This window comes from Dunckerocampus dactyliophorus, chromosome 13 (assembly GCF_027744805.1).
Source record: "Dunckerocampus dactyliophorus isolate RoL2022-P2 chromosome 13, RoL_Ddac_1.1, whole genome shotgun sequence".
Taxonomy (NCBI): domain Eukaryota; kingdom Metazoa; phylum Chordata; class Actinopteri; order Syngnathiformes; family Syngnathidae; genus Dunckerocampus; species Dunckerocampus dactyliophorus.
In genome coordinates, this window is record NC_072831.1 from 6,384,951 (window position 1) to 6,402,661 (window position 17,711).

Here is a 17,711-nt window from a genome sequence, read left to right on the forward strand (position 1 = left end):
GTGGGGCATCTTCAAGCGGACGGAAGGAACTTGTAGGAGCGCAAGATGTCTAACGTCCACCAGCTCCACCAGTGATGTCATCACCAGTGAGTTGAAGAGGAACAACCTCTGCAGCTCTACTCAATTCCATGCCCAAGAGGATTAAGGCAGTGCTAGATAACAACGGTGCTCACACTAAATATCCACGCAATGTGGACATGTTCACTGTGAGAGATACTCACTTGTGTTGCCAGCCACTTAGATAATAATGGCTGTGTGTTGACTTGTTTTCAGTAAATCTATACTGGCATACAAGCTGTACCCTGACTACTCTAAAGTACATCCAAGTTCACTTTCTATAGCAGCGGTGTCCAAACTTTTTCCACCCAGGGCCACATACTGAAAAATCCAAAGATGCAAGGGGGTATGTAAACGTGTACCGTATTATGTATAAATGCTTTATTGCTCTATTTTTCCCATGTATGCTGTTTTTCTCTTTTGTTCCATTTTATTCCTGCAATGTGTCGCAGTCCAATTAAAAATGACCCGCAGCCTCCTGTTTCATAGTATTGTCCCTTGACAAGCTAGAATAACATGACAAGCTAGAATAATGTGACGGTTGTTAGGTGTTTCATGTGCCTCTAATGACCACCAGGTTTGTGGAACCAGACCCCAGTCACACGTTAGAGGAGCGAGTGGTCCACTGGTACTTCGCCCAGCTGGACATCAACAGCAGCCACGACATCAACAAAAAGGAGCTCAAGCCCTTCAAGAGATACCTGAAGAAGAAAGCCAAGCCGAAGAAATGTGCCCGCAAGTTCACCGAATACTGCGACCTGAATAAGGACAAGGCCATTTCCCTGCTGGAGCTGAAGGGCTGCCTGGGCGTCAGCAAGGACGGTAAGACAGAGCGGGGAGAAAGCACGACATGACGGATGGGATATCACTGGGTCAGGGATTGAGGTCACGACCTCAGCAACTGTAAAAAGGAGTCTCCGTAGTATCGCAGCAAGCGAGACGTCAGCATTTCTCTCAAGACGTCAGTTGAGCGAGCGTCTTATGATTAACTCATTCAATACCAAAGACGTATTTAAACGTTTTGTAGGCCCCAACGCCCGATCTCAAAGACGTATTTATACGCGAGAGGCAAAAAGAGGTGATGACGCAACTGCAGAGTAAAATACGTCACTTTTAAAGCAGGTTTAAGCCGTGAAAACGGCCACAAGGTGGCAGAAGTGCATTTGATAAGAGCTCGGCGTGGATCTTTTGCACGTCAAAAACACTTGACAGCAAGGAGGAAGTGAGAGAGCATGGAGGAGTGTAGCGTGCAGAAGGTTACGCACTGTCGGGAAATGTTAACGCATGCGCACACGCGCGCTCACGTGTGCACACACAGTTTAGTTCCGAATGTGAAATTGTAAATAGTTCATGGTGTTATATTTGTACATCAATTGTTATTTTGATGTAAAATAACCCCTTTTTGTGTTGTTTATGTTGTGCTTTAGTTGTTTGGATATTTAAGATGTCACAAAAGCAAAAAGATTGTGTCAAAGTGAAAGTTATGGTTGAAATGTACGTTTTCACACAAAGCTGCTGTTTTTCTCCCTTTATGGGGGGGGGGAACTGACATTTTCCTGAAACGTACCTGTGTTCAGCTGCTGATTACGAAAGAACGGAAAAAGGCAGCAACACACACTTTTTTCTGGTGAAAGCCGAGAGTGTAATCTTTCTTTTGGTAGGTTCCATGTTGATATAGCCATAGAACACAACATCAGTCAAAATCATCTAAAATGGCCGCTACTGAAGGGGTCGAATTTGAAAAATGGCTGGGATTGAATGAGTTCAGTTTGCTTTTTGCAAGACTCATTCCAAAAGAAGGAGCAGCCTCAACGAGGGATGTTAAGAAAAAGAAGATCAAATTAATACTTTTTTGTTGCTTTTTTACACTTGTATGACAGTTACAGGCTCCAGTTTGACCCTGGAACAGATCATTTATGTTGCCATTATTTCAGATTGGGACAAAATGCTTCCCGAATATATTTTCCCCTTTTAAAACCAGAAAAATCTCCTATCTTGTTAATTATTCTTTTTATTTGACTTTTGCAGGTGGTTCAACAACAAGCAGCAACCACGGGACAAGGCAAGGGACAAATGCGTTCAAAAAGGCCGACTAATCTTTTACTAATATGTGTCTATTTGTAGCCATTAGTTAGTCAATAACCTATTAATGCGCACTTCAATCACAAAAATCATTCATTCATATTGTCTGCGGCTCATAACATATAATAATAATAATACAAAGTTAGTATATTTTTGTATTTTTTTGTAAGAAAAAAAAATGTTTACAGCAAATGAACGCTGTTCCAGGTTGAGCCTGGCCCTTTAAGAAGAATTGCATTGTGGGAAGTTGAGTGTTGTAGTTCTGTGCTTTAGCATGAGGCCACAGTGTCTCTCAATTCTTTCTCTTCTGTCTGCACCGCCCATTGTCTTCTCTGTCTTGATTGGCTATAGACCATTGTCAATCAATCCCCTTTGTGCCGTCTCCTTTTGTAGTCATGGCTACCAAACTAGCTAACCGTGTGAGCTGCTTGCTAACCGCCAGTGCTGTAAACAACAGCAGAAACAGAAGAAGCTAACCGTGTGAGGAAAATACCACGACATGAGCAATGTGTTTGAACAAGGATACAAAATCGCTACAGCTGAACCAATGACAAAAAAAAACAAGATTCACGTTTTTGTGTCATCAGCAAAATAGTTTGGGGGCATTTTTTGAAAGAACTGCATGTTATTTACACGCCAAAAGCATTTAATAGATGTTAATAGATGGAAATGTAAGGCAGATTCAGTAGACAAGTGCAAACTAAACAGACGACGAGGGAATTTAAGGATGTGTTATTTACTGTTTAAAGGGACTGTATGCACCTCAATCCAAATGACATTTTTTAAAGAATATAACACCACCACTGGCTAGCAAGTCTTACCAATCGTCATTTCAAAGAACAAATGGTCCCAAAAAATCTCTGTATTTTTCACAATTACGAATTAAACTGCATAGAAGTTTTCATTTGCCGCCAGTCACCGTTGTCTGGTGTACACGCACGTGTCCGCAGCACGTGCACGAACACAAACGCAGTCTCAGAGAAGCCACCGACAGTTTGGAGTCGTGGTGTACATTCAGTGACTTTGCCAAATCGCTATCATTCACCGACGACAAACGTAACTAGCACGCGTGCGTGTGTTACGTCGGCGTACTCAAAGGAGGCGGGATATAACGCTAACAGTACATTCGAATGTTGTCGCCCTGTCGGCAGCCCAAGCTGGGACCCAAAGAGCCATTGAATATGAGATATGTAGATTATTTGATGTTGATTCTGGCTGCTAAGGGCATGTGTTGACTCTGGCGCACCCTGCTGCTCCTAGAGATCAGTGGCTCGGAGCAGGTGAAGCCTAAAGGCAGCTCGGAGCATCAAACTGTACTGACTGCCGCCAGGGTAAATAGGATTGGAGGGGTTGTTTTCATCGCAGTATTGCATCATACAGGGAGACTAGCAAGAGGTCACTGCATGAGGAGTCTGCAGGAACATGTAAGCCAGACGGCCGTTGTGCATTTCGAGAGCGTTCTAAATGGCTTTGATCCTTTTATGCTTTAAATCACACTATACTCAAATGTCGCAATGTTTGCACACAGTTTGCAGCGCTTCTCATTTTTGGAGAACAAAAGTGAACTTCTCAACAAAATCTTGATGAGAAGTCCTCGTAGGTCAGGGGTGTCCCCAGGGGGCCATTTGCGGTCCACGGCTGTTTTTTATTTGGCCCGCAGCACATTGTAAAAATATTATTAAAGAAGAAAACAAAACAAAAAAAAAAACAACAGCAAAAATGGAAAATTCTGCAGTAATTTTAGAAGAATAAAGTCAAAATAGTAAGAGAAAATAGTCGCAATCTAACAGGGAAAAGCCGTAATTTTACAAAAATGACGTAATATGAGGAAAAATAACATCATTTTAGTCGCATAAAGTTGCAATAGTAAGAACAACGACGTTATTTGTTTCAAGTGGTAATAATAAGAAACAAAACAACAAATAAAGTTCAGTTACAAGAATAAAGTCAAAATATTATGGGAATAAAGTCATAATTACAAGAAAAAAATTACCAGAAAAATGCAGAAATAGCTGGGGTAAAAAAAACAACAGCAGAAATGGAATAAAACTTAAGCTTTTATGAGAAAAAAGTCAAATTTCACATGCTGCTGTGCAAATGTTATAGACAACAGGTGGACAGCAAGACAACCCCAATGAAAAAAGGTGTATTCTAACAAGTAAAAAAGTGGCGGTTTTATTAGAATAAACTCGTAATATTATGAGGAAAAATAATGTCATTTCAGTTGAAATATTAAAGAAAAATTATTCTTTTAATAGTCGGAATATTATGAGAAGCAAACAAAATATTTTGGGGGGAAAATTAGGTTGGGCAAAGAGTTAGAATATTATGGGAATAAAGTCATTATGTTAAAAAAAAGAAATTCATGAAGATTATTTAAGAAGAAAGTTGAAGGATTTGGAAAATTTAAAAAAAGAGGAAAGACCAAAGTTCATCCAAATAGTAGGCGTTTTCACCTGTATCACTAAGCTGAGATGCGGTCTTTTTCTCGAAATATGTAGAATATACGCTTAGCATACTGTATCTCCATGTGTTGGCTTACAAAATATCTACGTGGCCCTCGCACCCTTTCATTTTTCACTACATGGCCCTCGTTGGAAAACATTTGGACACCCCTGCCATCGGGTGACCATATTTTGATGACTGAAAAACCAGGACACTCAGCACGGTATTGAGATACTCAAATGATACTCGAAGTTTACTAGAAGATGCCTTCTAATTTCAGTACATTGAAAGAATGCCTCCTCTGTATGAATAGAAAAGAAATAAAACAAAGACTTAATAAATATTTTATAGAATTTAATTATGTGTTTACATTTTTTGTTAAAATTAATTTAGTATGCATATTAAAATAATAATAAAGATTTATTATAATAAGACAAAATAAATATAATAAAAATAAAATATCGGGCCACAGGGTGGCATTTTGGCCACACAGTCAGGAGATTGGGAAGACCGAATCTCTGCTTGGGCATCTCTGTGTGGAGTGTGCGTGTTCTCCCCGTGTGTGTGTGGGTTTTCTCCGGGTACTCCGGTTTCCTCCCACATTCCAAAAACATGCATGTTAGGTTAATTGGAGACTCTAAATTGTCCATAGGTATGAATGTGAGTGTGAATGGTTGTTTGTCTATTTGTGCCCTGCCATTGGCTGGCGACCAGTCCAGGGTGTACCCCGCCTGTCGCCCGAAGTCAGCTGGGATAGGCTCCAGCATACCCGCAACCCTAGTGAGGATAAGCGGCATAGAAAATGAAAATGGATGGATGGAAAACTATAATTACTGTATTACGTCTAAAATGTCATTTTTGTTTGCGTAATTGGACTTATATTAGTTCCTAAGGAAAAATTGCCTCGGTTGTCGTACGTATTGGTTTTCGTCTGACCTTTTGGAACGAATGAATTACGAACCCTGAGGTACCTCTGTATTTCACATTTGGAGACCTGACTGCAGCATGCATGCGTGTCTTTTTGTGTAATTCTACTCAAGAAAAGACACAAACAGACGTTTATAAGTACACTCAAGCGTTCATGCTTGAACTGAAGTCGTAATTAGAACTGCCTGTTTGACTTGAGGCCTTCAGGGTATTTACGCACAGCTCTGGTAGAACAAGTCTGGAGGCTTGTTGCATCTTTCGGTTGTCCCTCATTAGCCAGTCATGAATGGACAACATTGCAGAGCAGACCTGGCACCACCAACATGTTGACTTTTGTTTTATTTTGTTAGTCGAAGCTCAAGTCGGCTGTTAAAATGTAAGCGTCACTGCCTAAAACAGTTTTTATACAGTGGTGGGAAAACAGCTTGCCTAAATTAAGCATTATCAAGCATAAAAATGGCAAAATGAACTAAAATACAAATATATGGCATTCAGGAGACGCATTCAAAGACGCTGCTACACTGGTCACTAGATGTCAGTAATGTGGAAACAACAGGCTTTTATCGCAGGTTGGAGTCATTACATCAAGCACATGAGCTCCTGCCGCAGCCGTAACCCACAGAAAACTAAAACGCAGCTCTGAACCCCCGACGTCACTTCCTGTCCAACACCGAAACTTACAGCAACACACACAAATCGTATTTATGTCTTAAATGGCTTATTTTCTGTCACCATGTCTACTATCATAGGTAATATAAACAGGTAATAAACAGGTAAAGGTCACTATAAGGGTGTTAGTTCATGTCTGTTAAAAAAACGCATTTAGAAGGTCCTTCCTATGCTCTAACTACAAAAAGATTCCATTTTACAAATGGAAATTCACTTATCTGGAACCAATTAACCGTGATAAACGAGGGATCGCTGTACTTATTAACCGTGCAGACAACTGGTATTTAGTAGCATTAGTTTTAAAATAAACTAAATCAGAAAATTGAAAGCTAATTGAAATGTTGTGGAGTAATTTTTAGCCAAGGCAAAATCGCTGTTTGTGGATTTGTGTCAGAGTTGGTAAAAAAAATGTTCCGGATTTGAGTTTTTATTTGTGTAAATTTGCATTTTACAATGCAAATGTTTATACTATATAAAAAATAGCGCTTATCCTCACTCGGGTATGCTGGAGCCTATCCCAGATAACGTTAGACGAGAGACGGGGTACACCCTGGACTGGTCGCCAGCCAATCACAGGGCACATATAGACAAACAACCATTCCCACTCACATTCATACCTATGGACAATTTAGAGTCTCCAATTAACCTAACATGCATGTTTTTGGAATGTGGGAGGAAACCGGAGTACCCGGAGAAAACCCACACACACACGGGGAGAACATGCAGAGATGCCAAAAAGAGATTCCAACCCAGATCTTCCCAAACTCTTGACTGTGTGGCCAACATGCTAACCACTAGGCCACCGTGCGGCCCGATTTGGTATCATTCAAAAGTGTGCAATTTAGATTGGGTAAAAGTTATAATATTATGATTAAAAAAAGTCAAAATATTATGAGCATAAAGACATAATATGAAGAGAAAAAATCTAAATATTTGTAAAAAAAAAAAAAAAAAAAAAATCTAATAAAAACAGCAAAAATGGGAAAAACAAGCATAAAAGCGTAACACGGGCAGAAAAAGTTACTTCATAGGAATAACATGTTTGTCATCAATAACACAAAGCTGAGATGCAAGCTGTTTTTTACTTGAAACATACCGTATATAACTTCATGGGTTGGTTTGCAAAACGTAAAAGTGGCCCCCGCATCCTTTGATTTTTCATTATGCGGCCCTCGGTGGAATAAGTTTGGACGCCCTTGGCCTAGGGTGTTTTGTAACACACTTGAGACATGTCATGCCTTTTCGTGCAGTGTTCCCTCACTGCATCGCGGCTCACCTTTCGCAGACTCGGTGTAGAAAATGGCTGCTATGCTGCTTCTATCCACCAGAGGTAGTCAGAGGACCAAAAGACAAGGAAACGGTGACGGAAGGAAGGTGACGTCATTGCAGCAGCCCAATGAATGCGTTGCTCAGACACAGTGCATTATGGGAAACCTTTCAAATGTTGGCTTTTTTTTATTTTAAAGTCACATTGGGACATGTTTCAATAATTGTATATCCACCTTTTGAGTATGAAGTTCCCGTGTGCTGAATTTAGTGCTGTTTGTAAAGTGACACAGCTGAGTCAGACTGTTATGGTCTTTAAGTGTGTCTATATGCTGACCTGCGCTGACAACCAGTGGGTGTTCAAAAAACAGCGTGCAGATCCGTCCAAAACTGCTTTCAGGTGTCACTTCCAAATGCACAAACCTCATTATCTGACGCGTTGGCGTCGTTTAACACGAGAATACAACATTGTAACAACATTTATAGGTCAGAAAAGAGGAAAAGCATAATAGGTCCTCTTTAAGAAAAAAGTAGCGGCTTGTTCACCAGAATTTATGCTACTTTGGTAACAAAATGTACTTCACATATCGCATGTCTGATGGAAGCAGTTCAAGCAGTCGTCGTACAAATAGTTGGCCGTAATATTTTATTTTCGTGCGTGTAAAAGTGTACTCCAATGTGCCGTATATGTGAGATTTACAGGCCTACGGGGAGCATTTCTGCTGCGTTCTACTTTGACTTTGACCTTTGACAGACAATACGAAAGAAGCTTCTAGAATGTGGACGACAAGAGTGCACCTGCGAGTTAGAAAAAAAGTCACGTCGGCTGCGACGCAAACGACCCGGTGCAGTGCATACCAGCACGCACACAATTTTCCATACCATGCGACGTAAAGCACAATCACAGCGCTGCAGCTGAACTCCAATACGGCCATCTGTAAGCAATCAGAGCTCATCTCCTCTTCTCCGAGGCCTCTCTGTCCGTTAGAAATCCCATCCATCTTCCATCTTCTTTACTTCCCCCGAGTCTTCCTCTCTTTACCTAGATGCAGCCTACTCCATGCAGGACACTGCAGCACAAGTAAAATCGGAGCATTTCAATGTATTCCCTCACACGTCTGCATTTTGTGTTTGCAGTCGGTCGTCCGGTGTGAGAAGAGAAGGTTCCAGAAGCCGTGAGGAGAGCAGAGGGCACAGAAGGAAGGCATCGGCACGCTCGCTTGACAGCGAAAAGAAGAAAGACGGCGCAGAAAGAAAATAACTTCCTGAGTTGTTTCATGGGGACAACAACAAAGAAGAAGAAAAGCAGCGCCAAAATATTTGCACTTTCTCCTCCCTGTGTTTGACATTTTATCTGTTTTTGGGTTTATTTCCAGCCTGAAGTGATTGAAAAGGTTTGGGTAAGAATATACTTGTAAAGAGTTGCCGGGCTCGCCAGAGGAAGCACAAGGATGTCTTTGTGTCGCATAGCAAGTGAAGCATGTGCACACAATGCGTCATAGCAACAGCGATGCTTCCAGGCAGCCCCAAAATACGCATGCATACCGTCGGAGGTGTAGCCGTGGCGATGAAACGAATGTCTGTACATATGAACATGCAAAATTAATCAACCGCCATGTATTAGAAGGAAACTGTGACTCCCGACTTTGAATTCAGCAGCACAGGACGAGCTGTACGAATCCCCTCACGCGCTTCGAGAAGCTTCCAGGAGCATTGACGAGATGCGCGATGCCGGCGTGTAGTTTGCTTTCCCGCGTTTTGTGTTCAGTAAATACGAATAGAATGTGAAGAGCTGCAGTGTAAAGGCAGTCTGTAGAGAACATAATGAATGCATTGCTAACAGCTATGCCAAGAGCGACTTAGTAGTTACAAGGAACCTAACTAGTCCCAAGTACCGTGCTGAACATGAGTATTTTCCTCGAGAAAAACATGAGTCATCTCTGTTGGAGGTCTCGTGTCAGAGCTTTTCTTCCTGATGTAAACTGTGACTGTCAAGTTAATTGGACTCACGCCAGCCTGCGCTCCAACTCCAGTAGACTTTCTTGAGCTGTACTTCACACTTCAGCTATTTACAGGAGCTTGTCAGGTTAGGCTGGTAACCTTTGAATCAAAGAGGAATAGCATGAAATTACCACTCAAGACTCAACACAGTTGTAACTTAGGAACAGCCATAGTTGGTACACACCAGTGGTCTCTCCGGTCTTGTCTACCAAATTTACCAATTATTTACTTTGTACAAACACCTAGCATCATATACATTCTACATTACAATGATTATGTATGTTTTAAGGCTGTAAAACCTCTCACTATACACTTTATACATTTTTCTCAGACATGCTATAACATTTTCTCACATTTCTCTCTTGTTTAAACACTCTAAAAAAAAAAAGCGCAAACCTTTGTTTGAATTTTAATGATCACCCTACAGGTCGGACACAAGAAATGAATAAGCCACTCACGTGTATTTCACTCCTGTGACCTGTGCCTTTTCGTCGTGGCGCAGTTCCGTTCTACTGTTGCCTTTTTTGTATCTTTGTTGAAACATATTGCTGCTCCTCCGGTTTCAGTTCTCCTCCTTCCAACTGAAGATTCGTTTACAAGCTAGCAAGCAAGCAAGCTAGCAATGACACAGGAGACATGGCAGGACGGCGCGAAGGAGATTGATTGACAATGACCTACAGCCAATGAGGAAGCAGAAAACAATCGGCGGTGCAGACAGACGAGAGAGGGAAGCGAGAGGCACTCTACTTCCCACAATGCAATTCTTCTTAAAGGGCCAGGCTTGGGCTGTAATAGCGTTCATACGCAGTAATTGAGAAAAAAAAAAAAGAAGCACTAAAAAAAATTCAGCGAAACAGCCAATCCGCGAGGGAACACGGTAATGCATGTCATAGTTATGTCACATAGGTATCAAACAAGGCAATTTGCCGTTATAATTTGCATCAGGGATTTGAAAGACATGCACTTTTAGCATCGTACTCGTCATAAGAATGGTCCTACTCTGTGATGAATACACATACAGTCACGTACGGTCATGTGATCGTTTCTCCATTAAGCCAAATTTGACAGAACGGTGACCTGCAGACACTAAGCTAAGAAATATCATATATCCTTTATATATAATATTATATAATCCGTTGGAATAATTTGTTATTGCAAACTACCAGTTGTTATTCCACTGGTATTGAAAAGATGATTTGGAAAAAAAGTAATTTTCGGCTTTTTCTGTCTCGGATTTTCTCTCTTTTTTTTTTTTTAACGGGTCTTGAAAATAGGGGCCATCTTCATTTCAGGGCTGTCTTATATTCGAGGTTTAGAGATTTATACATGCAGACCAACAGCTGCCTTCTACCCAAGCGAGTCAGAGCTTTTCATCCAGTCACACACACACACACCAGTGACCTTGTGACCTGGGGAGGAGACACTAACATATTGTGGTAGACATTGCGGTTCGAAAATTTAGTAAATGATTGTTGTTGTGTGATTGACTATGGCCTATTATTAGTCCAAAAATATTGAAAGACAAGTCCTATGTAGTATTCTGGTCACTAGGCATCAGTAATGTTACCCTGATAAGACATGACGTTACATTATATCACCTTCATACTGCAGGAAGTCAGCAATGGCATGTCCAACATGATAGAGTGAAAAAAACGTTCTCCTCCCATACCGTGTGGAAGTGGTACGTTTTTGCCTTCTTTGTCCTCCTTCCTACTCTGTCCTCCTTCCCCGTTCCGTTTGAAACACGTTAAGTTTAGAATAAGTAAAATGGAAAGGCGCTAACTAGTTCGGTAGCTCGGTAGCTTGCTATGCTAGCGGCGGCCATCTCAAATGTCCCTTAAGTGATCCTGCAGCCAGTGGCGGTTCTGGCTTGATTGCCGTCCCGGGCAGAACAATGCTATGGCTGCCAAAACCGCTCCCACCAGTACAAATTCACACTACTAGTTTTTCTTTTCAAAGGCTATTTTTAAAAACTACATTAAGTTTCACATTGCCTCAAAAGAATGACATTATTTCTGAGCAATTACTTTAAACATTGTAATTAACCTGGCAGCATGAGGGCGCGTGTATCCCGCCTGTAGAGGGCGCCCATCACACATAGGACATGAGCGCTGACCTTATACATGCCATTTTTTTTTTCTTAGTCCTCGCAGCCCCCCCAAGAGAATGCCGCCGTGGGCAATTGCCCATGTGGCCCATAGCTAGAACCGCGCAATGTGGCTTAAACAAAGAATAACAGGAGTGCAAAGGTGACTATAGGGGTGTTATTTCATGTCTACAGAGCTCTAATAATGGTAAGAAACCGTATTTAGAAAGTCGTAAATACTGTAGGTTTTCTATGGTCTAACTTCAACCACAGTTGTGTTAATTGGGATCAAATGGACCCAGTCTGGGACCAACTAGCCGTGATAAACGAGGGATTACTCTATATCCTTTTTAAAATCGCAAACCAATCGTTATTTGAATTACTGTATGTTGAAAACTGAAAATCCTCTTTGACTTTTTTTTTTTCTCTCTCCAAAAAATGGGTCTTGGAAAAGAGGGGTCGTCTTATATTCGGGTCAACCTGGTATGTTTGTATGGCACGTTTTCTTTTTTTTTTCTACCAGTTACTAGCGCTTTGTCCCCAAGTTTGCTTGTTTTTTTTTCAATAAAGTTTGTGCCAATAAAGCGCAATAAAAATAGCAGCGTTGGCCGCCGTCTAACGCTATCAGTAAGTGTTTAGTTGAAACCACCACATGTGCACATCTCTCCTCTCACTACTCATGCTTCGGCTTTTCTCATTATTTGTGATCGAATGGAAAGCGCGTGACAGTTTATTTGATTTTTCTTTGCTTACTTAAACAAATACACAAAAGATCCCTCGGATTAGACGAGCACTGCCAGAAAGTAAAGATGACTAAACACGACCAGAAATGGAACACAATGTTTACATGCCTCACAAGTCCATTAATATTGGCAGTCCTACTCTGCTTTATCCTGGTTTTTGTACAAATGGGAATCCATGAAATAAACATTTGACTCTCAGTGACCCTTCATTGTCGTGTTCTTTGCAATGCATCAACGTCAGGCTGCTAATAGTATTGTGTTACCGCCACTTAATCGGAGGTAAAGTCTACCATTTCCATTCCAGCCAAAGCACGGCTAAATGCTAAGAATGCAGAAAGTATTTAGTGATTGCTCGTCTCAAATCGCAAGTCCTGCTGCGTCTAATTTGAACTGGGCAGATTGGCCAAGTAGCAACCGCCAAAGCGGGAGGGAGGGAGTGCGTACATCCGTCCGTCCAGTTTTGAACACTGAAGCTGCTCAACTGCTTCCAGACACTGCAGCAGCGTAGCTCCTTTATAAGCAGCCTTCTGTACCAGCAATCACCGCTGATCGTCATTGGGGGTGGGGGGGCCTACAAGGAAGAAGGCTCAAAGATGACTGGAAGCCTGACAGACAGAAACTATCACATCTCGGCCTTTTTGGACCATATTTTGTCTTTTATTAGCAGAAGAAATTAGATCTCAGGTATTAGTGACCAGTGTTTTTGCAGTGCATTCCTAAAAACAGCAAAGCACTTTTATAGGAGATCTTTGACCAGCATTTTTGCAGTGGTCCATAAAAACAGCACAGCTATCCTGTCATATATAGTCTAGGTTCCCAATTAAAAAAAAAAAAAAAAAACACTAAATGTGAAAGAAAATAGCAGTAATTAGACAAGAATAACATAGAAATAGTAGGAGGACAAAGTTAGAATAGTAAGAGAAAAAAATAGTAAACTTACGAGAAAAAAGTCACAATTATACAGGAATAGAGTCGTAATGACAATAAAACTCTCTTGAATCTTGAATCTTGAATCTTGAATATTATGACTTTGTTGTATTATTTATTATATTATGTATTATGCCTCATTTTGGACTATCGTTTGGTGAAGATATGAGTCTTGGATTGACATTATTTACAAAAGCCGTCCCCTGATCCTCAGCTTTTGGAAAATGTGTTCACCAGAGCAATTATTTGAATAGCCTTGACCTCTACACATCTATTTTGACTCGGTAGTGACACCTATAGGTCAAGGTGGTCACTCACGCCATTGACCTTACAGACCCATCTATCGCGTCTCCAGGTTTGGAGATGATGAAAGCGCCAGGTGTACCAGGTGCCAATTAAAAGGTGCACTCTGACAAATCAGCAATAATCGCTTCCATGTTCGGAGGCCCCGAACTTAACGACACAGACGCGCTCTGTGCTCTGAGCCTTCTACGTGATGCTCGGAAGTGTAGATGAGACTTCAAAGGCGCGGATGTTGTCAGGAGGGCGAGGGCGGGGTCTGGTATCAGTGATGAAACTGGAGCCACGAGGCAGCTGCACTGCATCTGTCTCATCTACTGACACATGTGGCATTTTACTTGCAATGAGAAGTTCAAAAGACTCTTATAATGACACAGCTGCTTAGATGTGCACGCATGAGTGTGTGCGTTGTGTGTTTTCACTTTTGGTGAGGGCGGGTGAGCGCGGCAAAGGGGTTTCACAGGTGAGGACTGGAATTTGGGCGTTTGGAAGTGACGTGCGTCACATCCATGTCAATGATAAGTTGATCAGCAGAAAGGCCTGTGTGTGTATTGTGGGATTTATGGAAAACATACTCGTTCCTATCGAAAAGATTGATAAAATACGGTAGAGCAGGGGTGTCCAAACTGTTTCCATGCATACAGAAAAATTAATAAAAACATGAACATATGTTTAAAGCCAAATCTTTGTGTTATTAGCTCATTCAATCCCAGACATTTTTCAAAATTCAACCCCTTCAGTACCAATCAGTAGACGATTTTGACTGATCTTTCAAGGCACGCAGGATATTGTGTTCTATGGCTTTATAAACATGGAACCTACCAAAAGAAACCAGAAAAAAAATGTTAGTTTCTAGATTTTTCTGATCTTTAGCAATCAGCAGTAGAACATAGGTAAGTTTCAGGAAAATATCCGTTCCCAACTAAAAAAGGCAGAAAACCAGCTTTTTGTAAAAAGATACATTTCAAGCATAACTTTCACTTTGGCACAAATATAAACAACACAAAAAGGGGTTCTGTTACATCGAAATAACAAAGTCTTTACAAATATAACACCATGAACTAGTTACAGTTTTCCTATTTGGAACTGAACAATGTGTGTTCACACGCGTGCGCATGCGCTAAAACGTCCCTACAATGCGTAACCTTCTGCATGCTACACTCCTCCACGCTCTCCCACTTCCTCCTTCCTGTCATGTGTGTTTTTTCCGTCCACATGATCCCTGCCGAGCTCTTATCAAATGCAGTTCTGCCACCTACTGGCCGTTTTTATGGCTTAAAAAATTGCTCTGAAGTCAAATGCATTAGGGGGGAGTCGCGTCATCACCTCTTTTAGCCTCTCGCGCAAAAAAAACCTAAAAGACGCATAAATACCTTGTTAGGATCCGGCGTCGTGCCGGGGTAACACGCTAAAAAGCTTCAATTTAATACGATATTTGAAGAACCAACACTTATGGTGAGGTTCCGAGGCTCACAGTGTGATCATAGCCATGTGGGCACGCGCCCGTATGCGTGTGACAGTCAGAAGGCTAAGCCGATAACCCGAAAAATGACTGAATTCATGGGACGACACGAGCAGCCTTTCTCAGCGGCGGAAGACACCGGGTTCGCAGAGTGCTCTCTCACTCACCTGGAAGTTCCACCAGTGTACTCCCACATCCAAAGTCTCCTTAAAGGAGGCGTGTCATCCAAGTTTCACCAGTGATACTTTTTGTTCTCTCCAAAAAGTAAGTCAAATATGTTTTGGTCGATTTCATGGTTCCATTTTTCATATCATATCCCCAATACCACTTATAAATTGATTTGAGTTGAGTTGAGTTGATATGGGCCGATTTCAGTGCTGGATGATCGATATCGGCAGCCCGCGTAGCACCAGTGGTACTCACGCTACAGTTTGAGAATGGATATTCTCGATGCTTATGCAGATTTAGCCATATTATCCGACATTTACTGCTTTAGAAGTTCCGTTCCGGTTCTGTGGCTGCCCTCACATTTTTCCTCTTCTGACGTCACCAAATAAAACCGCAAGAAGCTAATGAAAAAGCAAAACACACACACGAGGACCAAATTCTTTCCATTTCAAGCTCTCGCAAGATTTGCTGAGGTCTGTTGGGATTCTCTTACGCGGCTTGAGAAACAGATTTTCCCGTACATCTCGGGTCAAAGCACCAATTGTGCGACTGTCAGGGCGCAGGACTACTATCAAGATGAGCCGTTAATGACAAAAGCATCATAATTTCCCCGTCATGGAGTGAAAAAAAAGGATGCTTTGAGAGTGATGTGTAATTTGGAGCATTTTTCCCTCCCGCGTGTGCATTGGAACACTTAAAACCACATCACACGCCATTAGAAGTAATTGGAAAGAGCCATTAGCTCCATCCGTGCTCAACATTAGCGCTGGTGAGGGGATGGGGTGTCGGTGCCCTCCGAGCCTGCACCTGCACCGCGGGGTCATGGAGTTGTTTGGGCCCGCGGGAGGTCAAAGGTCAGGCTCCAGACAGGCGTAGCCACACACTGATTGAGAAGTCAGCTGCGGGAACTGAGCTTGCGAGTGGATGAAGCATTTGAACCCATCATGTTAACCACTCTTTCAGCGTTCGAGCTCGTAAATCGCCACTCCGCTTCCTGGGACAACATCTGAGGGGTTTGTGGGTGCAACGTGAACGATGACGCTTTAGACTCAACGTCACGACTTCGGCTCATATCTGATACATAACAAAAATGCGTGACTTTAAATGAATGCTATGCCTGGAATCCAGCCACATAATAATAAACACAATGGTTTTAACTGGAGGCAGAAATCAAATGCTGTGATTTGACTATTTGGCTGGTGACTGAGCCAAGCAAGGGATGGAAATGATCTGCCTTTTATCACCTCTGGGCCGCGAGCATCCATTCAAGGAAAACACGGTCAAATAAATGTTAACTTTTACGATTTTCATGCACAAATGAAGCAGTGAGGCCGGGGAGCGTTCCCTCCACCAACACCATCATTAACCTTATTTCTCTCCCTCCTTCCCCACACTCTGATTTGCTTGGCTCGTGCACGTCTGCAGTGAAAAGGTAATAGTGGCCATTTAGACGTGCTCAAGCTGGGCTCGTTGTCCAAACTGGCTGAAAGCCTGCTGGGTATCGATTTGAATAATCCAGACAATCAAGCACTTCGAAAGAGAAGAGTGCAGTGGAAACTAACACACAGCCTGTCTACTTTGGATTTGTTCAGATTTCTGAATAGAAACAGGTCATAATCTGTTCCAGGGTCAAACTGGTTAGCGTCACAAAACCTTTTACTGTACAACAGGGGTAACCAAACTTGCAAAACTTGATCATGTGAAGATGCCCCGGGGCCAGTATAGTGTTCCCTCGCTCCATCGCCGTTCACATTTCACGGACTCGCAGATTTTGCAGGTTTTTTTAGTCCAATTTTAGTGCTTTTGTTTTGTTTTGTTTTTTACAGTGTATGAACACTATTCCAAGGCTGAGCCTGGCCCTTTAAAAAGAACTGCATTGTGGGAAGTTGAGTGTTGTAGTTCTGTGCTTTGGTGTCTCTCTATTCTCTTTCTCCTGTCTGCACCGCCCATTGTCTTCTGTGTCCTGATTGGCTGTACACCACTGTCCATCAATCTCCTTTGTGCCGCCTCCTGTTGTGGTCATGGCTACCAAACTAGCTAACCGTGTGAGCTGCTTGCTAACTGACAGAAGAGACAGAAGAAGCCGCTGAGACTAGCGGCTAGCAAGGTGTCGTGTTACTCCGCCAGATAACTATAGTATTTATTGTTAGCTGCTACAATAACAATATTGCTGTAGCTTGGTTAATACAGTATACAGGTCAGTTGTGTAAATGGAACGCTGTTGGCGTTTTTTTTAGGGTTTTTTGTTAGGGCTTTAGCGTCAAAAGGCACCTCCCATGATGTGCACCGTTAGCTGGCTCATGCTAACTTGTTTTCTCCCATTAGAATGCTCAGAAAAGGGAAAGAAATATGTGTTCATGTTTCGCATAAGGATTGTGAATGATGGGCAAATTCCTTTGAAGTGTGGATTTTCTCCCAACTTTTGGTCAAATTTTGAATTGTGCATGTTTGCAATCTGACGTTTGAAGTGTGTAACTGTATATGTTTGTGTATGTATAAGAGTGTGTACATCGTGGAGGAAATCATTTGATCTCGTCATTCTCGTCTTTACAGATCCTCTCCAAATCCAGAAGGTTTC

At 41.9% G+C, this 17,711-nt stretch overlaps 1 protein-coding gene across 3 annotated transcripts in view; it reads left to right on the top strand.

Moving 5' to 3' along the window:
• The window catches only part of smoc1 (SPARC related modular calcium binding 1), a 57,108-nt gene extending 44,634 nt beyond the window's left edge, over positions 1-12,474 (top strand). For 2 of the 3 annotated variants that reach the window (XM_054796334.1, XM_054796335.1), the window contains exons 12-14: positions 635-879; positions 2,086-2,119; positions 8,584-12,474. In XM_054796334.1, the coding sequence (XP_054652309.1) occupies positions 635-879; positions 2,086-2,119; positions 8,584-8,707 (403 nt within the window). In that variant the 3' untranslated portion in view covers positions 8,708-12,474. The remainder of the gene's footprint in view (positions 1-634; positions 880-2,085; positions 2,120-8,583) is intronic. The other variant, XM_054796336.1, reaches the window with a different exon arrangement.
• Positions 12,475-17,711: the final 5,237 nt, after the last annotated feature.